At 54.3% G+C, this 25526-nt stretch overlaps 1 protein-coding gene across 1 annotated transcript; it reads left to right on the top strand.

The window, feature by feature from the left end:
• Positions 1-307: 307 nt before the first annotated feature.
• LOC125111116 (Down syndrome cell adhesion molecule-like protein 1) lies at positions 308-22469 on the top strand. Its single transcript, XM_047752940.1, has 3 exons — positions 308-407; positions 16750-17067; positions 20704-22469. The coding sequence occupies exons 1-3, from the start codon at positions 362-364 to the stop codon at positions 20961-20963; spliced, it is 624 nt and encodes a 207-aa protein (XP_047608896.1). The 5' UTR covers positions 308-361; the 3' UTR covers positions 20964-22469.
• The last annotated feature ends 3057 nt before the right edge of the window (positions 22470-25526 follow it).

Genomic DNA, 25526 nt, shown 5'->3' with positions numbered 1-25526 from the left:
CAGGGACCCCTTGCCTCTCAGAGGCGAACCCCCGGTCAGGGCCGTAAGTACGGTCCGGGCCCCCGCCCCTGTGCTTGGGCTGGTGAGGCTGGGGCCGTCTGGGCTCGTGGCTCGAGCGGAGCTCCCCAGCCGAGGTGCCGCGGGGGGGCGGGGAGAGCGGCCGCCTAGCCCAGCCCCGCGGATGACAGGAGCCAGGGAGCCGAGGAGGGAGGAGCCGCCGCCGCCGCCGAGCGCTGGGCTGAGGAGCAGAGAGAGCGGGGCGCGGAGTGCGGGCGGCTGGGAGCGCGCTGAGCGGGGGAGAGGCGCTGCCGCACGGCCGGCCACAGGACCACCTCCCCGGAGAATAGGGCCTCTTTATGGCATGTGGCTGGTAACTTTCCTCCTGCTCCTGGACTCTTTACACAAAGGTGAGACCCGCGCGGGCGGCAGGGCGGCGGAGGCAGCGGGGCGGGGGTGCGCGCGGCTGGCGGCGAGGCGGGGTGCCCGGCGGGTTCCAGGTACCCGGCGTGGAGCGGGGACCGACCCCCGCGCCCGGCCCTGGTGGGGCGCAGCGGGGGCGGGGCAGGCACCCGAAGAGCTACCAGGTGAGAGTCCGCTCTGGACCGCTCGGCCAGCCACCCGTGCCTGCCGTTTTGGGGCGCGCCCGGCGGGGTGGTGGTGAGCGAGCCCTTCGTCTCTCCGCTCCCGGCTGGGCCACCGTTCTGCCCGGACCCCTCCCCCAGCCCGTTGCCGGCTGCCTACGGTTGGGTGGCGCTGGCACCCCAGGGTGCTCTCCGAGTCGAGGGGTCCTCAGGCCGTGCCTGTCCACCTGGGAGTCCTGGCCAAATCGGGCTACGGCTTACTGCCCCTCTGCCACCGCGCACCCCTTCGCCACCCAGGACCCCCTGCACCACACCGCGTGGCGCTCATCCCCGCCTTGGCTGCATGCAGGGCGGGGAGAACAGGGGGTCCCGAGACCCTGGGGTCCCTCAGAGAGCAAGTTTGTTCTCCAAACCTAAAGGTGGTCTTCGTCCAACCCCATTTCAACCCCTGCCCGGGGCACTAGCTACGGCTTCGCTGCGCCGCCTGGCCACCTCCAGCAGCGCGCACCGAGGTGTGAGATTCTTCCTTAGGCACCTGGTCAGCGGATGTGGGGACAAGCCTGGGGTTGGGGGGGGGGGGTGTCGCTCTCCTGGGAGAGAAGGCGTTGCTAGGGGTGGGTCCAGGTGTCCGGCAGGTCCAGACTTGCTGCTGGGGCGCTGCGCACCTGATTCTCGAGGCAGTCGGGACTGGAGGTTGGAGGCGGTCAGGCATTTCCGACCAGAGTCACCTGGGCGCGGAGTTGGGATCTGGCCGTCCCAGGCGTCGGGCTTCCAGGCTACGGCAGAGGACGTGCCCCTGGGCGCGCAGATGGCGGGAGATGAGGCGGCCAAACTCCGCGCCCTTTGCGCGGCGGAGCACACCAGCTCTAGGAGCTCAGCTTTACCTGTTTAGCCCTCTAACTTTTCTCCTTCGCGCCCTGGGAGATGGCCTCTGCAGCCCTTGCCCAGGCGCCTGTCCTGGCCCAGCAGCAACTCTTGACCCTTAGGCGATGGGGGAGGGGCAATCTAGCAGCGGGTTGGCGCTCTCGGAGGGGTCCAGTCCTCCCTTGCCGAAATCCCAGGGCTCTGGAGTTTGCAACCTGCCGGAGCTGACTGCAAAGTCTCGAGGCTTCGGGGAGGGGGGCGGGGGGAGGGTGACTCTTATTTTGTTTGTAAATACCGCCGGGTCAAAGCCGGACTGAAGGCCGAGATCCTGCGGGGGTTTGCCTAGAGACCGGGATGCGCTGCGCGGGGAGAGCTGGCCTCTGAATCCTGGGCAAAGTAGTTGACTTTCTCAGACCCAATGGGGTCCATGGGGTGACCCCACCAAGGCTGGTCTAGGTTGATTAACCCTTGCCCCCCCTCGCACAGCACCCTTTCCTCCCACCTCAGCGGAGCAAGAAGCCTGCCTCCCTTCAACCTCGCCCCCCACCCCAAGTCTCCCTCTCCCCAGGCTCTTCCTGCCTCCCTCCGCCCCCGCAGGCTGGCTCGGCTCGCAGCTTTAATTACATTAATATTAAAAATACATAAGGTGAGGAGCGGCAGCTTTCTCCCTGCTAGTTCTCTCTCCACCCGCCACCCCTTTCCATTTTGTCAGGCGAGGAAGCACAGACCGAGGCTGTTGCCACACTCTTGCCCGGCTCTGTCCACCCCACCCCGCCTCGCCTCTTCCAGAGCAGCCCACCCCCGCGAGTGGAGGCCCGTGCCCCTTCTCGAATACCTGCCGCCTCGCCCCTCCCCCTTCCAGAAGCCAAGCATTAATAAATGAAGCCCTAGCTATTTGATAGGGAAGGGGCAGATGGGGGTGGGGGTGGAGAAAGGCCCAGAAGGCAGCAGGACTGCCTGAGAGGCAAAATCCTTTCCAAGGGGAGAAGGAAGTCGCTCTGGCCTTGGGCCTCTGGGAGGCTCGAGGTGCCAGGTGAGGCGGCCAGCACCTAAGTGGCTTTTTGGTCCGCAGAGCCCCGGTGCCCGTTCCATTCAGAGGCTCCAGCGTCTGCGTTGGGCGCCAGGGCGACTTGCCAGACAGGCCTTTCTTTTCCTTCGTGCCTTAATTGGGTCTTAGGTGCCAGGCTGGTCCCCGGGGACTGTTCAGCTGGGGGTGGCGTGGGGGTGGGGGTGGCGGAACGGCTGGGGGAAGCTGTTGATGTGGTGAGAGCAGTGAAGATGGGGTTTGGTGTATTTTTCTCTCCCGTTGCCAGTCACCCCCGCGGCACCAAGGAAAATGTAAATGTGAATGTTGGAGCCTGTTACAGAAAACAATATCCTCTTGCAATAATTTGTACGTCCATCTGTGAGGAGCGGGAGGAGGCAGAGAGAGAGGAGAAGAAAACAAGATGAGATGGAGCGTCCTCTGGATGGAATTAAGCAGTTATTGAATGTGTTTTAAGCTTCTGTTATTTCCATCCCTCTCGAAATATCTTTTTTTGATGAAGCCTGAGCTCAGACCGATTCCCCAGAACTAAACGGGGAAGGTGTTTTAATAATCGGTTATCGAGTCTCCAATAACTGCCTTATTATTGCCAAAACAAATCCAGGTTTGGGCAGCCAGATGAACCCCAGCGAGGCTCTCTCCGTTGTTACATCCAGCGTGCCAGCATCTGTGTTGCCTGCATTTGCATTTTTACTGTGTAAAAGAACAAGCTTCCCCGGCACTAAAATTCCTGTTTTCTAAAAGCCAAAATAATGGGTTGCATTGATTTTTTTCATTTCCCACCCCAACCTCTCGGATGGGGACTCAGGGTTCTTCTCTCTCGAGAAGACCAAATTAAAAGCCCTCACCGAGCCATTAAGAGAATCTCTAACACTCTGTTCAGTGTCTAATTAAGAGGGGGGCGGGTGCTCAGGGAACGTGTTTTTAAAATCTTGAAATGGCAAACACAACTTAGGGGGAGCAGGTGAAGGGCCAGTGAGTGTTGGGAGAGGGGAGATGGGCAGAGAGGCCCCAGGTGCTCAAATAACATGGGGGAGAATGGGGTTGCCATGATGCCTGACAGACCTTTCAGATGCTTCATTTCTGGGCATCAAAGTCAGCTGCCTTGAATATATTTCTGCAGCAGACTGGGGAGCTCAATTAGAAACAAAAAGCAAGTAAGCAGTTGACCCAAAGGCAGTGCTTAAGTTGAGCAGATCCCAGGAGACTGGCTGAAGAGGCTTATTTTTCTCAGATTGAGGAATGGAGAGGAGGTGGGCAAGCAAATGGTTGGGGAGTGGGGGGAGATTGGCCCAGTGATGCTTCATTAAAGAAGCAAGCCCCCCAAAGGGTAGGCCGGGGTTGGGGTGGGGGCCCAGACACAGGGTGGTTGTCTGTGCAGGGCACCTCGTGGGCTGTTGGCTTTTCACAGAGGGGTGCTGACCTCAGGTCCCCCCTTACCTCCTCCCAGTCTTCAGGAAGTCCATCCCTGTGACTTGCTTGGTCCCATTAAGCTTGGTGAAGGATGGTTTTATTTGTGGATGAGTGGAATGGAGAGTGGATGTTCACAGGAGCTTTTTGCAGGGCCACGAATACCGTGGTGGAAGAGTCTTTCCTCCCACATGATCTTGGAGGGGGTGTTTCTTGGGGACATTGGAAGCAGTTGAGGAAGAGCCCCCAGCTTCCGAAGTGCTCTCTGCCCCCAGCTCAGTAGCTTCTAACCAGCGCCCAGGTGCCTGAACGGGGTGAGCCACAGGCAGCAAAGATGGCAGGGTGCCAGGAACCCAAGGGCAGGCCCTGGATTTGCATATCATTTGCATACAGATTTGCATGCTCACCTAGCCAGGCCAGGAGCCTAGCCCTCTGCGAGTAGCCCCCAGGCAGTAGCTTTTTCTTTGCGTGAAGTGGGGGTGGGGCGAGAGTGGGGGGAAGGATGGTGTTTTGGGTAGCCCGTCTCTCTTGCCTCTGAGTTTCAGGCCAACAGGGGCTCAGCACTGAATTCTTCTGGCAAGGCAGCCCCTGAACTTGCACTTGGGGATGAATGGGTGACAGTGGCAGAGACACCTGAAGGCGGACCAAACCTGGGGTGTGGGTTGTCCCCCTTGGGGCTGAGGGAAGAAGAGAGGGGACACCAGCTCAGGAATTTGTGGCCAACGTTAGCCTTCCAGGGGTGAGCGCACCCCCAGAATGGAGGAAGCTGAGGGCTGCAGTCAGTAGGTAGAGAAGCAGCATCTGATGGGAAGCGAGGATCATCGAGTGAGACAAGATGCTCTCTTACCCTTCTTGTTTGTCAGTATCCAGCCTGCGAGGGGCTTGTGGCCTCTGAGGGATTAGGGGAAGAGCCCCTGGCTTCCTCTTCTCCCATTGTTTAGGTGGCTTCTCTCTGGGGCAGTGATTGGGGTGGGCAGTGGGCAGGCAGGCAGGCACTGTGGTCAGAAGGGCGGTGTATAAAGCATTGGGAGTAATGCTTGGAGAGCAAACAATTCAGGGCAGCTGGATCGCTCTTTCCCAGGGAGCCAGCTGGGATGCCCGCAGTGGGGAGGTGGCTTCGTGAATGATTCTGTCTGCGTTTCTGGGGCCCTGGGCAAATCCCACCCCAGCAGTTGTGGCTCCAAGGGCTCCCAGGGAGTTTTTCTGCATTTCGAATGATCTGGGGGTTGGGGGCGTCAGTCCGCTGGAGCCAATGGAGGTTTCTGGAGGATGTGGAGTGGAGCCCTAGGGTGTTGGGAGGAGCCTCAGGGGTTGGCTGGACGGGGAGAGGAAGAGGGCAGGTGGGCACAGCTTCAAGGCTCTCCCCTCCCCCTAGTTCTTGCAATCAGAGCCTTTAACCTATTAGAATGGTGAAGAAAGAGAAAAGAGATTGCAACTTGCTGGTGTGGTGGACATTTTGAGTCAAGGCAAACTTGATGCACATCTTGTCTCTGTACCTACTCGATAGGTGACCTTGGGCCTATCTGAGCCTACCTTTCTCCAGCCGTGAATTAGGATCAAAGGAGATGATGCATAGGAAGTGATTAGAATGTAACTGCTCTCAATGAACATTAGACATCTTTTTTTTTCTCTACTCCCACCTTCCCCCTCCCATGCCCAACCCCAGAAAAGATCATCAGGTTCTGTCCCAAGCAGTTGTCTTAATGAGCTGCAGTTTGACCAAGCCAACTGACTGAGACTTTGTAGCAATAAGAAAGACTGAATGGAGGCCAGGGCAGGGGACATCACTGTTTCCTTCTGTCACCTAGCTGGGTGGTCTGTAAGACCCATCTGCAGATAGCTGGGGCCATGCAGGCACCTGGGGCCCAGGACATTCTCTTTCTCCAGCCACAGCTGGTGGCAGCTGTGGAAAAGGTGAGAGCCAGGTTGGATCCAGTCTTGGATATGAGGGTAAGGCAAAGGCCAATCTCATACTGACCAAAGGAGGGCTGGGGTTGTTTGGTAAATCTCTACTGTGATTGGACAGAGTAAGAGCTATCCTGGATTTAATACCATAAACCTATATAGGTGGGCTCCATGGGGTGAGCCCCCATATCTTGTAGCTGGATGGGTTTCTGGGTCTTTCCCTGCTAGAATGAACTTAAGTGTTTTTCAGGTCATTTCATGGATAGAGAATACCCTTGACAGCCCATGACCTTGGGGGTCCCTGGACCACTCCTTCCTCCATAACCATTCAGCCACAGGGAAGCAGCATATGACTCAGAGGTCAAATGCCGCTCATGGCAGGTTGTGGCTTGTGGGGTCCATGGATATGGGAGGTGGGGGCTGTGGCACAAGGGCTGGGTGTGCCCTGTTTTAACAGATGTTTGTCCCACGCTGCTTTGACGTGACTAGCATTAGCCTTGGGCAGCACCCCTGCCATCCAGCTGCTATTCCCTCAGCCATTCAGCCACCCCCTGTCCCACCTCCCCATGCCCTTGGTCTGTGTGATGCTTGCATTGTCAGTTTCCAAGGTATACACCTTCATTAAGAAAAGTTATTCAAAAGCTAGAACAGTTTTTCAGAGGCTGCATATCCATGAAGCTGTGTGTGTGTGTATTGGAAGAAGCATTGTCCATGGACCTAGAAAACAAAGCTCAGCCTGTCTCATTTAGGCAAGTTACCTAACCGTTCATGTGCCTCTATTTCCTAATCTGTAAAATGGGTCAGGGCAACCCCTGTCCTGACTGTCTCTTGGGGCGATTGTTCTTGCATGTGCACTAGGAAGATGAAGGCCAGACAATTGCATTGCGTGTGACAACGCTTTGTAAACTGAAGAGGGCAACATATAAACACACACATGTGAAAACCACGGCAAACCAGTTTTAGCCTTATAAATGCTCTGCTGAAATGTGAGGTATAATTACTGTCATCTCATCATACAGAACAACGAAGGTCTCACAGCTGTGTGTGGCTGTCTCCCCCTCCCGGGCCCCCCACATATGGAGAATTTTCCTAGCCTTTGCTTTTCATCAACGTGGGGAACAGCTGATGAGGCACAGCCAGGCTGGCAGCAGTTTTCTTGGCGCAGACTTGGCAGATGCCCTGTGGCCCCAGTGCCCCAGAGACATGGGAAGAGCTTTCCTCTGCTCCCTCCTCCCAGGTCCTTAGATGCAAGTTTATTCCATTGTTCTCTGGACACTGTCCCCCGAGGGAGTTTTCCTTGCTGGGAACCTGCAGGCTTTTGTGGGAAGAACAGAAGTCCCACCTTGCATGACCTTGTTTGAGGTCGTAGCAATTACTGGAATCTAGACCCCGAGAACCCAGCTGAGTCAAGGTCATGGACACCGTGTATCTGGAGTGGTCTCCCAGAGCCATTGGGGAAGCGGGGGGGCCTGGTTTGGGGGTGTGAGTGGGAGGTCAGGTGGCTGCCATGGGTAAAAGTCTTCCAGGTCGGAAGGCACCTTCTAGGACATGGAATCCATCCCCTAGTCAGCCACCTGATGCCGTCTATGTTTTTCCACTTCTGTTGTCGTTCCTCTGCTTCAGAACTTCCACTCCTGCCTCTCAGGGCTGCCCATTCCCGGCCAGACAGCTCTGATTAGGACAGAGCTCACCCTTGGAATCAGCCAGGGCTGTCTTGTTCCTGTACCTTATACCCACTGGTTCTGCTTCTACCTTTTAGGCCACAGGGATCCAGGTGAAACTCTCTTCTCCTTGACAGCGCTTTGACCCCTGATAGACATGTCCTGCCCATCTGAGCCTTCACCCCCTCCTCCGGGCAGCCTGCCACGCTGGTTCCACTAATGCCCCCTCCCGTGACATCATTTCCTTTCTCTATGATGCCTCTCCACGTCTGGGGTCCCTGGTTCTGAAAGTGGAGCCGCCAGCCTTAAGAGCAGCAGAGACGGGGCCTAGCCCCAGCCAGGACACCAGCCAGCTGTATACCTGGGGCAAATGAGTCCACCTCCCTAGGCCTTACTCTCCCCATCTGTAAATGGAGGGGATTGGACAAAATAATCTCTTAAGTCCCTCCAGCGTGAACACTCTAAATCTAGGAATCTCTGGGGACAACTGTGCTGTCTGAGCCACCTCCCAGGAAAGACCTTTCTGGCCATAAGGGGCCTTCCTTTGACAGCCCCTGTCTAGAAGGGGCTGGAAGATTAAAGGGTCTGTTTGACTGTCAGCTGTTGCTCATAACTTCTCCTGGACCTGATGGAGGGGCCTTGTAGATTGAGGCATGACTGATCTTTGCTGGATCTCCTAGGTTTTTCTGGTTGCTGGTTACAGGAATTAGGTTTGTTCTAAGAGTCTTAAGAAAAAAATTTTTTCTCATGGACAGAGGTAGCCACTTGGGCACTGGAGCAGTGCTTCTCACTGAGGTCATGCTGCTTCCTTGAGGCTTTTAGGAAATTGGGGAGTGCTTTTTGGTTATTTTAGTGGCTAGGGTAGGGAGGGATGAAATGTCTGATGCCCCGGGCCATCCCAAATCAGAATTGTCCTTCCCCCAAATTGCTCTCCTTCATCAGAAACCCCCCTTTAGGAGGATCACATCTCGGAGACATTCTGAGAATAGAATGCAGAGCTCCCATTGAGAAATGCAGCTGGTGGAGTTCCCAGTGTTGTGGCTCAGCAGGATAAGAACCCTGACTAGTATCCATGAGGACGCAGGTTCGATCCCTGGCCTTGCTTAGTGGGTTAAGAATCCAAGGTTTCCCTGAGCTGTGGTGTAGGTGGCAGATGTAGTTCTGATCTGGCATTGCTGTGGCTGCAGTGTAGGCTGTCAGCTCTTCTTCGACCCCTAGCCTGGGAACCTCCATATGCCATGGTGGTAGGCCGAAAAAGAAAAAGAAAAAAAAAGAAATGTAGCTGGAATAAGGGAGGCCTGAGTTCAAAATGCTGCTCTGCCAGCCCTGACTTTGCCACCTAGGAAATTACTTGATCTCTCAAAGATCCTGTTTTCTTATCTGTAAGATGGGATCTTGTGCAGTAGCTACATTAGAGGAGCTGGGAGGATGAAATGTACTAGAATGCAAAGAAAGCACTTCTCCTAGTGCCTGGCACAAAATAAATTTTAAAAAGAAACAGTGGCCATGATGATGGTGTCCTTAGAGGTGAAGCCTGTGTGCCCGGTTTGGGGACAGAAGGTCTAGGATTTGGTCCCGGCTGCACCACCCTGGCCCAGAGGAGTACCAATTCTGATGGCCTGGAAATGCTCTGATGCTGTCGGGGGAGACGGGCCCTTCTCCTCCTCAGGATCTAGACTCGGATTGTCGCCAAGGTGTGCCCACACCGTAAAGGGGGTTTTCTGATGGAGGGGCCAGACGCTGTCTCCCTGGTGCTTGCCTGAGTTTTGGGTGGATGTGGTGGCTGAGTGGAGGCCCTGCTGGTTGATTCTCCCTGGACCCCATTTTTTTTTCCATCTGTGGAATAAGAATAGAATGAAGACGAATAATATATCTCTTTTATGCAAACCTTTGTGCGGAAATGCAGCAGAGTAATCAACCTTGCAAATTAATCTAAGAAACCTCACCAGCCACATCTGCATTAAAAGGACAACAGCTCTGTGTGAGGCCTGGGAGCTGTGGCCCTGAGGCTATGGCGATGCTTTGTTTATCGATTACACCACTATTATTTTATTAACTGGATCACCAAATTAAGGTAATTAATGTGGTGCTAAGGTCCTGCCAGCCGAGCCCGTGAAAACAGTCTATTGTTGGGAGAGGTGGATTGAAAGCCAGTTTGGCAAATCGACTTTTTTCTATGAAGCATTCCTCTGGGTGTAGATGGAGGACCACCTGCCTCAGAATTCAGGTTCCCTGGCTCTGTGACAGACTCGGTGAATCTGGTGTCTGAGGACGTGCATGTTTAGCCAGCTCTCCGGTGGTTCTTGTACACAGTAGGGTTTGGGAACCACTGTCTGAAGTTGTTCCCCTTCGTCATTGGTGAGAGGGAAAGAATTTCTTGTGGGATATTTATTCCACAAATACTTCCTGCTCACCTGCTATAATGATAATACTTATAACAACAGCACTGAATACGTAGGTGGTTCCCTACAGCACATGCATAGACTGGAAATTGTCATATATTAACGCATCCAACCTGACAACCCTTGAAGTAGAGAGGTCATCCCCATTTTATGGATGGGGAAACCAAGGCGCAGAGAGGCAAGGCCAGTGTGCTGGAGGTTGCACTGCTTCAAAGAGGCAGAGCAAGGATTCAAGCCTGGGGAGCCTGGTGCCAGAGTCTGGGCATTTAACTGCTGTGCTGAGGGCCTAGCGCTGTGCTAGGCTCAGGGGAACAGAGTGGTGACCAATAAGGGAGCCCGCAGGCCTGCAAGGGGAGCCCTGCCCATTCCTCCTACTTGCACCCACCCCCCAGCTCCCCTCCAGCCACGCTCACTGTGCCCAGGCCTGGATGCTCCTTGCAGGCTCTTGCCCATCTCTGAGGGGTTGGGTGAGGGTGGCAGGGGCCCCAGCCTTGGCAGATGCTCCTGGATGAAAGGTCCAGTGAACGAGGTGAGTAAATATTGTCAAGGAAGAGAAAAAAGGACTCGTTTCTCCCTGCGGAGGTGGTGAGGTGTTCATATTTCTGTCCCCTTGGGTTGTCATTTACGATGACTGGAGATGATGACATGGGGATAATTCAGCATACACCTGGGAGGCAGCCTCCGCTGGCCAGACACCTCCATCCCGACCCAGGCAGGTGGGGTGGGGGCCCCTGGGTGTCAACTGCCTGGCTGTCGAGTTTCTTTCGCCCAACTAATTCTGATGACCAGACAGCGCAGGATGGGCAGCCGAGTTGATGCGATGGATATTTAGGTTTCAGGGGTGACCCTGGGGCAGCCCAAATGCCTGGGGGCGATTTCTGGTTTAAAAATATTGCTGTGCTATTTCTACACTTCTAATCTCCCAGCCATTTGGAGCCTGTTTTATGAAACGCGGCTTCGGGGTGGTGCTCAGTGTTAACCGGCGGAGAAGATTAAATGGGTTTAAGTCTGGGCGTCTGTCACATCACAACCAAGCCTATAACTTCCATTTTCTATTAAAAAGCCATTTCCCCTTTTGACCAGAAGAAGCTTTGCTGTTGATCTGCTCGCTCCCTCTTTATTTATGAAGTGTTTCCCCCTCCTCTCGTTCTCTCTGTAAATATGCCTGGTTCTGTCTGCAGAGGGAAGAAAGAGTGGGGTGGGGGGGAAGCTGCGATTTAAGGGGAAAGTCAGCATTTCCTGTCCAAGGATTTGCTTTCCGAATGGGGACCTGCTTCCGGAGACGAAGGTCCCAAACTTTGAACGCTCCAGTGACGGGACAGAAAAACCCTTGGGCTTGGGAGCCAGTTGGACCTGCCAGAGGCTGGCTGGGTCTCCTCCTGGCTGTACCATCGTGGAGACATCCTCCCAGGAGGTTCTTTTTCCTCACCTGTGATCCAAGACTCTCAGGACCCACCTCATCCCTCTGAGTGAGGAGTACAGGAAAAAATGCCCTGGGAGCACACAGTAGGTGCTCAATCAGTGTTAGTCCCCTTTGGAAAACTCTGTACCATCAGCCAGACCAGGAAGCCTTCAGGGAACAGGTGTAGGCCAAAATGAAATCCGACCAAATGCTGCAAGCCCCCGAGAACTCTGCCCTGGTGGCGGGTTAACCCTTTCCTCATGGCACCAACTTCACAAGCTCCTGGCTGGGGGGGGGGGGAGGGGGAGGGGATGCTCCCTGGCCTTTGATGTTTTCCAGCACCTCTGGGTTCCTACTGAGGACGTGCCTGTGGCCATAAGCATCTCCTGAAGGAGTTAGTGCATCTCGGCCCTAGGTCAGGAAGAAGCTGGGAAAGGAGACCGTTGAAGGGCATAGGAGCCACCGGTAGGTGCAGGGCTGCAGAGGGCAGCTGGGCCCTGGCCACCCTCTGCAGTCGCTTTAGCCTCCCTGGTCCCCTCCAGGCATCACTGGGACACGAACAAACAACCCCATCCCAGAGTTCTCTTCATGACTCAGTGGTTAACGAGTCCGACTAGGAACCATGATGTTGTGGGTTCGATCCCCTGGCCTCGCTCAGTGGGTCAGGGATCCGGCATTGCCATGAGCTGTGGTGTAGGTCGCAGACTAGATTCAGATCCAGTGTTGCTGTGGCTCTGGTGTTAGCAGGCAGCTACAGCTCCAATCAGACCACTAGACAACCGCATCCCACATAGCCCTGCATCCTCGCTATGGGGGAGCCGAGAACTTTCACCTTCCCTTCTACCTGCTCCGCCAAGGGGCTGCAGTCTTCTCCCTTTTGTGAATGTGGACGTGGAGGCTCAGAAAGGCTACGTGACTTGCCTGAGGTCACACATCAGGTCAGGAGCGAGCTCCAGGAGGGACGGTAGCTCTGCCAGACTTGTCCCATGTCTCTGTCTATTGTCCCATGCTTCTGTGCTCCCCTCAGAGGTGGCTGAGGTATTGTCACTGCTCCGAAGATTCTAGGAGCCAGAGAAGGAGGGAGAGCTTCTGCAGACTCTTGAGGTCAGGGTGAGGCCCCCCCCCACCCTTGCTACTCCCCCTTCTGTGGCTGGAGACTGGGCATCCCCTTCACTCTGCAGCCACTCACTGGTGCCCTGTGGCAGTCTTCATCTTGGCACGTGGCAGAGATTGGAGGGGATGAGTGCCTCAGTTTCCCCTTTATGCATCTGCTCACTCCTTCCTCTTGGCAGGTGGGGCGAGGCTGAATTAATGTTTATTTAAAGGCTTCTGCATTCCTGGCTGACAGATGCCTTGTGATGGTAAAATATGAGCCCAACGTAAGTGCAAAATGCTATTGTTTTACACCTGAGGGTGATGTTTCATAATGGCAATGCACTGTCAGAGCCTTAAGCAAAAATGAATGGTTTGTCTAATCCTCTCCAGGTCCCCCAGACTCAGAAGATAGCAGCTCACATCCCGGGGTGGGAGAAATATGAGGCTACTCACCTTTGGCTATAAATCTGCGGTTTCATCGGCCCTGACAGGTGGCTGGACAATCCCAGTCAATTCATCAATTAAATCTAGCCATTTGTAGTTGCTGAGAGCCCCATGTCCTTGGCTCTGGCAGCCTCTCAGGCCCAAAGGGCAGGGAGGCTGTTGCTATTGTGGGTGAAGGTTCTACCGGGAGCCTGGGGCTGTGGGAAACCTGGGGAAGGGGTTGTCTCTGTGGGCAAGGAGGGTGGGATGGATTTCCAGCCAGGAGGAAAGGAGACAGAGAATGTGTACTTTAAAGTGGGTTTGGGGTGTAAGCAGGGATGCGGAGGGGTGCCCTGCCTGGAAAACTGGATTTTGTGGTTGCTGCCTCTTATCTTCAGCATGGTTCATACAATAGAGTTTTGTCTCCGGGCTCAGAAGTCAGGCAAAGTTGGGTTCTGGTCCAGCTCCAGTAACTTACACGCTGGGTGACTTTGGAAGGTTGGTTAACTTTTCAGAGCCTTGATTTTCTTAGCTGTGCAATGGGAATAATACAGTAACATCCCCTAGGAAGTCAAGCGATTAAGTGAGATTATCCCTGTTGGGGGTCTGGCTCCCACCCTGGCCTGTAGCTGGTGAAGTCCATGGTGCCTGTTATTCTTGCTGTTGGTTTTAGCATCACTAAGGGCTACATCATACTTATCCTTAAATATGTTCTTACCCCGTCCTTTGAATCAGACGATACCAGACTTCCTCTCCGTCAAGGATCTTTCTCAGCTTCCTAAGTCCATTCGTCAGACATAATGTAGAGTCTTTCTGTTCCTTGATGGATTTTGGCTTCCAGAATCCATAAAGCTGCCACGGGGAGGGTGTCTGATTAACTAGGTTGTCTCCAGAAGTCCCCAGAACCCCAGAGTGATGTCCCTGCTCCCCCAGGCTAAGCGTTATCTGAAATGTTGAGTCCAACAGGGGCCCTCCCAGGATGAGTGTGTGTGTGTGTGTGTGTGTGTGTGTGTGTGCATGTGTTTGAGTGCACACAGGCATGAGGATATATTACTCCTGTTCTTGGCCAGCCGACTATGGAAGTTGGTGGCCAGGTGGCGTATGAGGAGGCTAGAAGCCCCTCGTTATTACTGCAGGGGTTACAATCACCTAAGGGTGAAGCAATCAGACTCCAGGTGTAGACTGCCTGCGTCTGCATCCTAGAGCCCTTGCTTACCGGTTTGGGGTCTTGGGAGCGTTGTCTTGATCAATCAGTGCCTTAGTTTCCTCATCTGTAAACTGGGCTGATAATAGTACCCGCCTCTGAGGGTCGTTGGGAGGATTAAAAGAGGTCACGCCAGTAAAGTGCTGGCAGCAGTGCCTGGTGTGTAGAAGATGTTTAATAAATAATTATTGATGGAATCTCAAACAAGTCCTTTGGAAGGGGAGTGGCTCCTGACGGGGGAGCCTAGTGAGCGTGGATCCCAAGAGAAGCTTCTGGAGCCCTAGTGTGCTTCCTAGTGAAGTGGTATGATTCTGTGACCTTGGAGACGATTCTAGCCCCTGCATGTTGGGCAAGCTTCTGAGGGGCCCCACATTGCTCTTCCGCAGAGCAGCCTTGTTCCGCCACCATCACCACCACCGGGATTGTCACAGGGAGGCAGAGTGAGCAGGTGGATGGGAAAGCTGTGCTGCCCCCTACCCCCGCCTGCCACCGCTAAGGGCACAGTGCGGGGTGGGGACAGCAAATGCATTTGCTGCTAAGAGGGTGCCCCTGACACTGCGGCAAGGAGCCCATGGATGTGTTTTCCAGCACTGCCGATAATGGCTTCATCATGGCTTTTTATGAGATGATGTGAATTGCTCTGACCAATGAGGCTTAATGGCCTTCCTCATCCAGCTGCCCGGTACATTCCCCCTGGAGGCTCGGCTCAGAGTTAAGCTGAGAATATTAATATGGTCAGGATGCAAACCCTCCCCCTCCCCATAAAGTTGTGGAAATTGAGGTCAAGTTGGGTCCCCCGCAACGTTCTTTAAACAAGCAGCAGAGTAGTTTGTTTGCTCCTTGATCCTCCTAGTGGTGAGGGAGTGGCTTCCAGCTGGAGCCCCGGGACCAGGGTTTGCCTCCACTTGCTGGGAGGTGGCCCTCCTTAAGGGGGCAGCTGCTGGAAGGGAGGGGGCCCCCATCCCACCTTTCAGAGTTGCTCCCCACAAGAGCAGGAAAGACCGAGGCTCTGCTGGGGTGATAGTTGCAGACAGCTGTCCTCCCTGCCAGATGGCCTTGACGTTGTCAGGTAGCTGCAGTCATGAGCAGGTCCTCCCGTGCGACTGAGTGTTGTAGTGGCGACATGTCAGAGACGCTTGGGGTCTTTGCAGCCTCGTGTGTCCTCTGTCCATTTTTTTTTTTTTGTCTTTTTGCTATTTCTTTGGGCTGCTCCCGCAACATATGGAGGTTCCCAGGCTAGGGGTAGAATCGGAGCTGTAGCCACTGGCCTACGCCAGAGCCATAGCAAGGCGGGATCCGAGCCGCGTCTGCAACCTACACCACAGCTCATGGCAACGCCGGATCGTTAACCCACTGAGCAAGGGCAGGTTCCTTGTCGGATTTGTTAACCACTGCACCACGACGGGAACTCCCCTCCGTCCATTTTATGAGTGAAGGAGCAGATGGTCCCAGAGGGGAGGGGAGTTCCACAGGCGGTCAGTGTCACAGCTGGGTTTAGAACCTGTGGAGGGGGCATCTCTTGTGGCCCAGCTTGGACTGATCTATCCCTGGGAGCCGCCAGTCCGCACCCCACCCTCTGGGGCAACACATTTGCCACATTGACCTCCCGAGGGGGCCTCGCTTCCTGCAGCCCTTCCTCTTCAAACACTGTCCCAGACATCTTACCTTCCGGCTGTGGCATGGCAGAAAGTGCGCTAAGATCTGCTTCAGAGCCATGGGTTCAGGTTTCAATCCTCTGGCTTATTAGCTGTGTTGCTCAGGCAAATCACAGAACTACACCCGGCCTCCAAAAGAGAATGATAAAAAAGGCGATGCCATCTCTTCTCAGGTTGTACAGGTGTGTATAGTAGGTGCTCAATAAATATCCATTTATTCACTCAATAAATTTTCTTTTTATGGCTGTAACTGCAGCATGCGGAAGTTCCCAGGCTAGGGATCAAATGGGAGCTGTAGCTGCAAGCCTACGTCACAGCCACAGCAATGCCAGATTGAAGCTTCTGAGACTTACACCACAGCTTGTGGTAACGCCAGATCCTTAACCCACTGAGCGAGGCCAGGGATCGAACCCACATCCTCACAGAAACAACATCTGGTCATTAGCCCTCTGAGTCACAACGGGAACTCCTCGCTCAGTAAATATTATCAGGAGTTCCCATCATGGCTCAGCGGTAACGAACCTGGCTGGTATCCATGAGGACAAGGGTTTGATCCCTGGCCTTGCTCAGTGGGTTAAGGATCTGGCGTTGTCATGAGCTGTGGTATAGGTCACAGACATGGCTTGGATCCTGTGTTGCTGTGGCCATGGTGTAGGCCGGAAGCTGTAGCTCTGATTCAGCCTCTAGCCTGGGAACTTCCATATGCTGCAGATGCAGCCCTCAAAAGCAAGAAAATATGATCTAAGCAATTTCAGTGTCTCTCCTAAAGTGTGGATGCTGGGAATGGTTCATGGTTATGGTTTGGGACCCCTCAGTGTATCAGAGTGGTGGCTGCCTCTGTCCTCGAACTTGGCTTGGCAAGGAGGATGAGACGTTTTAACTTTTGCATTCCTGTGCTAGGCTGGAAACTTCTGCAGGGTGGGAACTGTCTATTATTCACCGTGGCCAGTGCCTGGTGTATAGTCAGTGCTCCATAGTGCTGCCTGAATGGCTGGTGCTTGAATATTATGAATGAGCGTGGGTGTTGCATCCTCCGCGGCCGATGAGGGTATCATGAGCTGGCGCTAACCAGCCCCTCCCCCCACCCCCTCTTTCCCTGCAGCCCGCCCTGAAGATGTTGGCACCAGCCTCTACTTTGTAAATGACTCCTTGCAGCAGGTGACCTTTTCCAGCTCCGTGGGGGTGGTGGTGCCCTGCCCGGCCGCAGGCTCCCCCAGCGCGGCCCTTCGATGGTACCTGGCCACGGGGGACGACATCTACGACGTGCCGCACATCCGGCACGTCCACGCCAACGGGACGCTGCAGCTCTATCCCTTCTCCCCCTCCGCCTTCAATAGCTTTATCCACGACAATGACTACTTCTGCACCGCGGAGAATGCTGCCGGCAAGATCCGGAGCCCCAACATCCGCGTCAAAGCAGGTAAAGGACCAGATGCCGGCTCCCCTCCAGGGCCTGGCCTTCCGAGGGTGTGTGTAACCTGAAAGAAGCGGCGTTAAGGAACGTTGTGCTGTTCTTTGGAATGTGGAAGCTCTGCCCCTTGCTGTGTGTCCTTGGGCGGAGAACACACCTTTCTGAGCCTCCGTTTCTTCATCTGCAAAGCCGATGCCAGCACTTACCTTCTGCATCACTTGTGTGATGGTTACATGAGATAGGGCCCATTGAAATTAAGTCATGTGCTCATTTTAGTACTTGATTCATGCATGGGGAACATTCAGTGAGGTTTTTTTTAAACCCTCTCATTAAAATAGAATATATGAAAAGAAACACACATATGAATTTTTACAAAGTTTAATGTCCGAATGAAGATGTCAGCCTCTCAGAAGCCCCTTCATGCTTTTTTCAGTCAGTCCTTCCTCAGTGGAAACCTCAGTCCTGACTTCTATCAATATGGATGTTTGCCTGTTCTGGTACTTTATCTAAATGGAGTCTTGAGGACATCTGCTCTTGAAGCTTTGGCTCAACATTGTTTGTGGGGTTTGACCCTGCTGCTGTGTGAGGTTATAGGTCACTCATTCTCATCGCTGTGTAGTCTCGTCTGACGGTACTGCACCTTATTCATCCCTTCTGCTGGGGATGGGCATTTGAGTGTCATGAGAGCAGACATTTAGGTAACACCCATGATGGAAGACTCTTAGCAGCGAAGGATTTGGTTCTTGGGGAGAGTGGATGGAGGTAAGGAAGTGAGGGCTTCTCAGCTCTTCTCTCTCTCTCCCTCTTTTGTTGCTTTTTAGGGCCGCACCCTTGGCATATGGAAATTCTCAGGCTAGGGGTCACATTGGAGCTGCAGCTACTGGCCTACACCACAGCCACAGCGACACAAGATCTGAGCTGCATCTGCAACCCACACCACAGCTCATGGCAACACTGGATCCTTAATGCATGGAGCGAGGCCAGGAATCAAACCCCCATCCTCGTGGATCCTACTCAGGGTTGTTACTGCTGAGCCAAGGTGGGAGCTCCCTCAGTTGGTCTCATTGAAGAAACTAGACAGTCTCATTGCTCTGGGTTAGTTCTGGAGGCAAGGGACTGGCTTGGATCCACTACTCTTGTCTTAGGATATCATGATACGCCAGTGTGATCTAATCCATTGTAAAGTGTGCCTCACATAGTCATAGAGCACAGATGTTTGGGGAATGATTTTCTCAGAAGAACTTTTTGGGTGGGAGAGAACGGGTACTCCTCTAGCCAGCCCACTGGGGATGGCGCCAGGCCTCGGGTGCGCCTTCTTTCCTGCCTGTGTTGGGCAGTGGAGAGTGGGTTCCAGAGAAGTCTCACCGACCCTCATGCTTAGTAACAGATCCTGCAAGATCTCTGACCCCTCGGTCTTGCAAGGAGTCAGCCCCTCAGGGAAAGTTGGGTTTGTAATCTTAGCTCTGCCACTTACCTTAGGCAGAGAACACCTTTTTTCTGTGCCTCGGTTTCCTCATCTGCAAAATTGAGGCTAGCACCTGCCTCATTCATCACTCGTGTGATGGTTAAATGAAATAATGCTAAGCTAAATTAAGGTCCTTCTGCCTTGGGAGAGCCTCCCACACATACAGCATCCCAAGAAGCTGGGAATGGGTGTGTGTAGGGATGAGGGAGGTGAGAGTTCTTAATTAAAGAGCTGGTTTTCATCCCATTGCTTTGTTGGGGGTGGCGGTGGGGATGTGAGCTCTGAGAACCCGGGGCCATGCTTAGGTATCTCCCCTGGGCCCCCCATGAAACCTCTTTCCAGGAGCAGTGCTGTTCCCCTAACAGGACACCAGGTGCTGGGCCGGGAGCCCTGAGGCCAGGATTTGGAGCCCAGTTCTGGCTTCCACAGCTATTTCCTATCACCTGCCTGTTGTTGGGTTAGGATGCAGTTTTCACAGTAATCCTGTCTCCTGTTTCTTACAAGCCGGGGGACCAAGACAAAGAAAAGTCAAATCACTTGCCCAAGGGCACCTAGCCATCTATCACAGAGGTGTGGCCCTAATGACAAGCAGACTCGTTGCAGGGCTTTCCATGTGCCGGGGCTTCTCCATGCTGCTGTTATGATTTCCTTTTACAAATGAAGGAACGGGGAAGCTCTGAAAGGTTGACTAGCTCTAGTCCAGGGTTACCCCATGGCTCAGATGAGGAGGTCTGCTTGTTTGATGCTCTCAACTATAGGCCTCTGCTGGCTCTTGGGGACGGTCCCCATGGTATGCACCCAAGACCCAGCCCCTTCTGCTCTGCAATTGGCTCCCCTCCAGTGCAGGCTCCCCTCAGCCTCCTTGCACTCTCCCTGTATCCACAGGCCGTGCCACGCCCAACCCACACAAGAGTGGACTGTAGCCCCACAGAGCCGGCAGGGTCTCTCTCCATGCCCCTCTCTTCCACCTCAGCTGCGTCTCTTCCTGTCACAGCCACAACCCAAGGAGGGAAAGAATAAAGACCAGGGCAGGGCTGGCCTGATGGGAAACACAGCCAATTAGAGGCTCTTAATGAAGCCAGAGGGGCTGCAGGTGCATGGCCGGCGGGACTGCAGGGCCCTGAGCATCACCCTGGCAACCGTGGCAGGGAGAGCAGGAGGGCACGCTGCCCAGGTGCCTGCTGAGGAACAAGGTCAGCAGGCAGTGGGATTCTGGCTGCACCAGCTCTGCTTGGCAGAGAAGAGGTGGAAAGGCGGAGTGGGCCCCTGGCAGAGGCCAAGCAGAGGAGGACCAGAGAGCTAGAGGCAGGCTCCTGGGCCCCACCCCTAAGCTTGGTCCAGCCCACCCATGGGACCTGACTTGCAGAGTGCTTGCAGGTGACAGCGTCCCAGAAACCAGCCCTGGGACCGGAGGCCTCCACTGCACACTGCCGGATTGTCTGAAGGCGGGGACAAAACTGGGAGTCAGGTTATAGGCAGTGACAGGAGGTGGGAGAAAGTAACAAGGATGCCTCGTTTTGGAGAGTCCTGGAGATGGCCCATGACTCTGGGATTCTGTATTTTCAGATATAATCCCAGTGTCACCTATTCTCTTGCATTGTCCCTATAAATCCATGAGCCCTGCAGAAAGTTGGGTATATCGAGTACCTCTTCCCAGGGTGCCTTGCCCTTTGAAGTGGCATAAAAATCTGCCGTTAGATCCTGTGTCACAGTTGTTATTTTGCCAAATGATGGTCACCAGGCCCCAGTGTCTGACCACCCTGGACCCAGGAATAATGTAGGGAATCAAGTGTGGTTTCCTTGGAGGAATTCTGGCACTTTTCCTTATTACCCACACATGGGCTTGTGGAATGCAACCCCGTTGCAGGGCGTCAGTCCTGCCCTCCGGGCCCTTACAGTTAAAGCAGTTTGTGAAAGCTCACCAAAAGCAGAAAGGCGAGATGTTGGCTTTCTGGTCTTGCAGAGGGAGGCTGGGAATTTCTGAGGGAGAAGGGTGCCCAGTGGAGGAGAGGGAGGTTGTTGCAGGAGGCAGGGGTAAGACTCTGGCAGGAACGTCTGGGCAGGGTGAGTGAGAGGTGGGGAGAAGAGGTGATGGGGGGGGTGGCTTTCTTGGGCCCCCCATCTGTGTCCCAGCTGAGCCTGTGACACCCTCTTCTTTCTGCCCTGCGATCTCTCTGCAGTTTTCAGGGAACCCTACACCGTCCGGGTGGAGGATCAAAGGTCGATGCGTGGAAGCGTGGCCGTCTTCAAGTGCCTCATCCCCTCTTCAGTGCAGGAATATGTTAGCGTTGTGTCCTGGGAGAAAGACACAGTCGCCATCATCCCAGGTAAGAGAGGACCGTGGGGCCCTGCGGGCAGGGCTGCTGGGGGCGGGGGCAGAAAAGCAGAGGTGCCGAGTTGGTGGTCGACCACACCCAGGTCTGGAGGTTGGTTCTTGTGAGCACCAGTTCATGGTTCTGGTGATGCGTCGGCCAGAAAGCATCTTTTGTCTCGGCTTGGTGTGTCTCTCGGTGGGGTGATGCCAACCTGTGTGCCAGTGGCCTCTGCTGTGTGTGTGAAGGTCCCATCAGACCTGGGGTGGTCCTGCTCCCTCAAAGGAGTGGAGTCGCCCTCTTTCCTGACTGCCGGCTCTTGGCCTGCCCTTGGCCTTAGGGACGGGAGGCAAGGCTGGAAGGATACCGCCCCCCGTGAAAGACTCGGGGGAAAGGAGGGCTGAGAGGCTGGGAGGTGGTCCATGCTCCTGGGAGTCTCGGAGGACCAGACGTGAGTGAGTGAGCATGTGGGACATTGATGTCACAAGCTGCCTGAAGACCCCATCGGAATTCTAGCTGGCCTCACACCGGGCCTGGTGTTAGGAGAATGCTTAATACCATGTGGAAGGGGCGCCTTGTTAGAGCCGCTGTGCTTTCGGGCCCTTCATTACTGGTTCTTTTCCCCTCTGCCGGGTTGTCGTTCAACAGGAAAACCAGTCTGGAAACCCCAAGAGGGGACCTCAGATCCTCCAAATACCTCCAGGCTTCCAGTTACAAAATTGTGGGTATTTCCTACCACTCCAGCCGGTCTCCCTTCGTTCCTGCCCGTGGCAGAGGCTCTGCTGCTTTTCCTTCCTTCTCTGCCACGCCCCTTGGTTTCTTTTCTGTAAAACGGGGGAACTTGACCAGATGCCCCTTCCAGTGTGGATGGCTCATCACTGGGCCTATGAAATGGTTCTAGTGACTCAAGGTCTTCAGGTTCATTGGAGAAGACAGCCTTCTCTGCATGAAGCCTGTAAAGCTGGCGTCCTTAATTCTGCACTTGAACCCCTTGGGGAACTCGTTGAAAAACACCAACATCCGGGCCTGATTCCGCATCCGAATCTCTAGAAGGAGAACCTAGGCATCAGTGGTTTTAAGTCCCCTGGGGTGGTTCCAAGGCAGAGCTGGCAGACAAACCAATGCTTCGGCACCTTGACAGTGAACATGGCACAATTCTTTTCTTGAGACGTTAGTTTGTGTTTTGCTCTTGGAACTTTTTCCTTCTCTCAGAACAAGCCGATGGCCAGGCCTGCATATCTCCTGGCCTCAGAGCTTGTGGCTGGATGGGAATCAGAAGGTACTTGAAGACACCTGCTCTCCCTGCCTTTTGTAAAACCGAAAGCCAGCAGGATGGGCGTTGTGGATGGTGGGAGATCTTTTGAAGGCAGTGATGCCAGAGATGGGGTGGCGCTGGAGGCCACTCAGTGGGCACAGCTGGAGGGGTAGCCATGTGTGGCTCCATGGGGTCTGAGGCCAAGGTTCTTGTGTCCAAAGAGGCCTGAGTGCCCGGCTCAAGACCCAGAGTGATCACGCAGGCAGGGACAACAGCTTGGTCAGGACCAGACAGACCCCAGACCTTGGCACATCCCTGAGAGAAGCCCCAGTGACTTGATGGAGATGCAAGTCCCATATCTCTAGGAGAGTCAGATGCAAGGTGATTTAAAGAACAAAGAAATGTGGTCTTTCTTATACACCTGAGTTTATGTTCACTAAAACAGTAATTTTTTTACTATACGCCAGGCACTAAGCTAAGAAACTTTTATATATGACCTCATTTTATCCTCACAAAAAGTCCGTAAGTGTATTTTTTCCCTTCCACTTTATCAAAGCAGAAACAGGCTCAAAGAAGTAAAGAGACCTGTGGGTGACACATCGGATCAAGTTGAGGGCGGGGTTGAACCCCGGTAGGTTCTTTTAGCCTGTGTCCTGATCCCCACGCAGAACTGCCTCTTGGTGGCACTTGTACAAGTGTATCCAATAAAGTGTTACCCCGAGTCCAGCGGAGGCTTGAGCGCTGAGGGAAGGAGGGCTTTGGCCTCGGGAAAGGGAAAAGCTCAATGTGAGTGTTGAGGGAAGAGTTTGTCGAACTGAGTCACGTGTAGCGAGTAAGAGCCCAGAATCTGGGACCAGGCTGCCTGGGCTTGAAACTCACTCCTCTGGGCATGTCTTTTGCTTCCTGGGTGCCCCAGTTTCCCCAGTGATGATAAAATGGGGGCAATGCTTGACCTACTTCAGAAGGTTCAAGTAAAAGTGAAAGGCGTTCATATACGTCAAATGTTTCAAACTCTGGCGGCCACACACTGAGGATGGGCTGGTGCTGTGCTGACCATTATTGGAGGAGGAGAGTGCCTCCGCTCTGTGCTCCGCCCTTTCCTGTCGCGGTGTATTTCGGCTAACAGGCTATGTCTCCTCCACCAGACTGAGCTTCCCGAGGGTGGGAACAGGGTTGTTTTCCCACACACATCCCTGGCTCCTGAGGCACTGCCGTGTACCCCCAGGGCAAATGCTCACCCAGTGTTCCTCGGATGCATGAATGGATGATCGGGAGGGGTCTGAAAGACTAGGGAGTGGTGTGTGCAGAGGCCCCGGGTGAAGGATGAGTGTGGTGGGCATGGTGGGGTTAGAAGCGCAGCTCAGACGGGAGCGATGAAGTGAAGCTGGCTTCTTTGTGGAGGAGCTGGAGGCAGCGAGCTCCCCCAGGCTCACCGTAGTCGGTGCTGGTAGATGGTGCTGCAGGGCTGTCTTTGATGTCAGGCGTGGGCTGGTGGCCCCAAAGGGTGTAATTATCAGGGAAACAGGCTGGACGCTAATCTGCTGGGCTTCATTAACGGTGGGTTCTGCAGAACCCCTTCCTTTCCTTTAGCTTTGGTGAATCTTCCTCCCACGCCGAGCCCTCCAGCCCCATCCGAAATCATTCTAGATCCCTCTACAGCTGTGTTGTAGATCCAGCGATGGATTTCCCAAAGTACATGAATCCAACTGACAGGCGCTCAGAGGAATTTATGAGAACCAGAGGGGGTGGAGATTTGCATCCTTGGGCTCCATAGATGAAGGGCGAGAACTTGGGCTTTAATTTTGGAAAATATAAACTGTGCATTGATTTTTTTCCCATGAAAACAGGATTTTCTACCATCCATACCATACTGTCTTCTGTGCGCATGCGTGTGTGTGTGTGTGTGTGTGTGTGTGTGTACAGGTGCTCAGGCATGCAGGTATTTTGGCTGGACCATTGAACAGCAGCTTCTCGTGGTGAGGGGAGAGCTTTAATGATGAGGTTGCCTTGAGCTTAAAGAAGCACTGAGGCGCCTGAGTGACTTCCCCCTGACACTTCAGTGGCAGCTTCTGGAGCAGGGAGAAGGGTGTTGACTGCGACTTCTAGGTCTGCAGGGCTGGGTTCCGACCCTCCACCAAACACAAGCCAGCAAGAGCAGGTATGAGAGAGCAGGAGGAGGAGGCACAGGAGGCTGATGAGGGCCAGTCCAGGCCCAGGAGACAGTTCCTCCGGGAGAGTGGGTCCCCTGGGAGGACGGGCCAGGCGGGGTGGGTGCAGGCCCCTGTGAATGAGGAGCTGGCCCTCCAATGCCTCTCTGAGGGAGGTGGGAAGGGATTAGAGGCTCAGGGCCTAAATGAGCTCCAGGAGGTGAGTACTGGCTCACGGGATGGCCTTCCCAGCTGTCTGCATGGGAAGGGGAAGCAAGCCTTCTGGAGCTGGGGCTGAAACTCTGAGCCGCATTGAGACTCTGCTTTTCACAGGGTGGTAGAGGTTAGAGAGACAGGCCAATGTGCTACCTTCCCCAGAGCACCCTACTGCACCTGGCCTGCTTCCTCCTCCTTCCTGTCCCCTAAACATATTCCTTCTGGGGAGCTGCTCAAAGATGTGTGTGTAAAAACGTGGAGCCTCTTGCCTCTTCCTTTTCTCCCGGGGCACTTGGTCTGGAGGTAAACCGGCTCTCCAGAAGGGGCAGGATGGGGGTAACAGGGCAAAGGGCTGTGCACAAACCTAAATTAAAATTAAGGCCTCCAGTAAAACTGAGATGTGGTTTAATTTCCCATCTGCATCATCACCATCACAATGCATGTTCTTGGATATAAAGATAAATCTGGCCCGGTTCCTAATAGCTTTTAATTTCCACCAGACCTGATTCTATTGTTGCGGGCTCCTTGTGGGAGTTTCCCGGCATGCTCTTCCCTAGCATCCTGATGGGCTGGCTGGGCCCCAGTGGGGAGTTTTGGACACTGCTCAGATGCAGGCCAGATGTGTCTGCTGGTGCTGGGGATGGCAAGACTGGAGCAGCTCCCTTGTCTAAGTGGATGGGGCTCTTGGATGCTGGCTTGCCGTCATGCCTTGGCCGGGTTGGAAGTGCCCTGGGAACACTCTGTGCTGGGGGAGGGGAGAAGCAGAAGCAAGGAGAAGCTGGCCAGAGGGGTCAGCTTTTCTGAAAAGTGGGCCATGCTCCCTGACCACAGGTGGGAGTCTGTGAGCCCATCGCCCATCTCCCACTTCCCTGATTGTTCCCAGGGTTCCATGTGGCTTGTGGGTTTTTGTACCTCGTTTGGTCCTGCATTTCCTCTGCCTGGTCTGGGCAGATTCCCTCTTTTCCTTATAGATACTGTCCTCCTCTTTTGTCTTTTAAACCTGGTGCCTGTGGGTCCCCTTCCACAAAGCTTTCCGTAAGCCTGTAACAGACCTCTGGTTCCTGGTTCCGTTT

The sequence above is a fragment of the Phacochoerus africanus genome, chromosome 11, assembly GCF_016906955.1.
Source record: "Phacochoerus africanus isolate WHEZ1 chromosome 11, ROS_Pafr_v1, whole genome shotgun sequence".
Taxonomy (NCBI): Eukaryota; Metazoa; Chordata; class Mammalia; order Artiodactyla; family Suidae; genus Phacochoerus; species Phacochoerus africanus.
This window is presented reverse-complemented; position numbering and strand designations above follow the sequence as displayed.

Excerpts from the sequence above, each read along its gene's own strand:
- LOC125111116 (XM_047752940.1), top strand. The coding sequence starts at position 362 with ATGTGGCTGGTAACTTTCCTCCTGCTCCTGGACTCTTTACACAAAG. Across the intron at positions 408-16,749 it reads CCTGGACTCTTTACACAAAG|CCCGCCCTGAAGATGTTGGC; the intron begins GTGAGACCCGCG and ends CTTTCCCTGCAG. Across the intron at positions 17,068-20,703 it reads CAACATCCGCGTCAAAGCAG|TTTTCAGGGAACCCTACACC; the intron begins GTAAAGGACCAG and ends ATCTCTCTGCAG.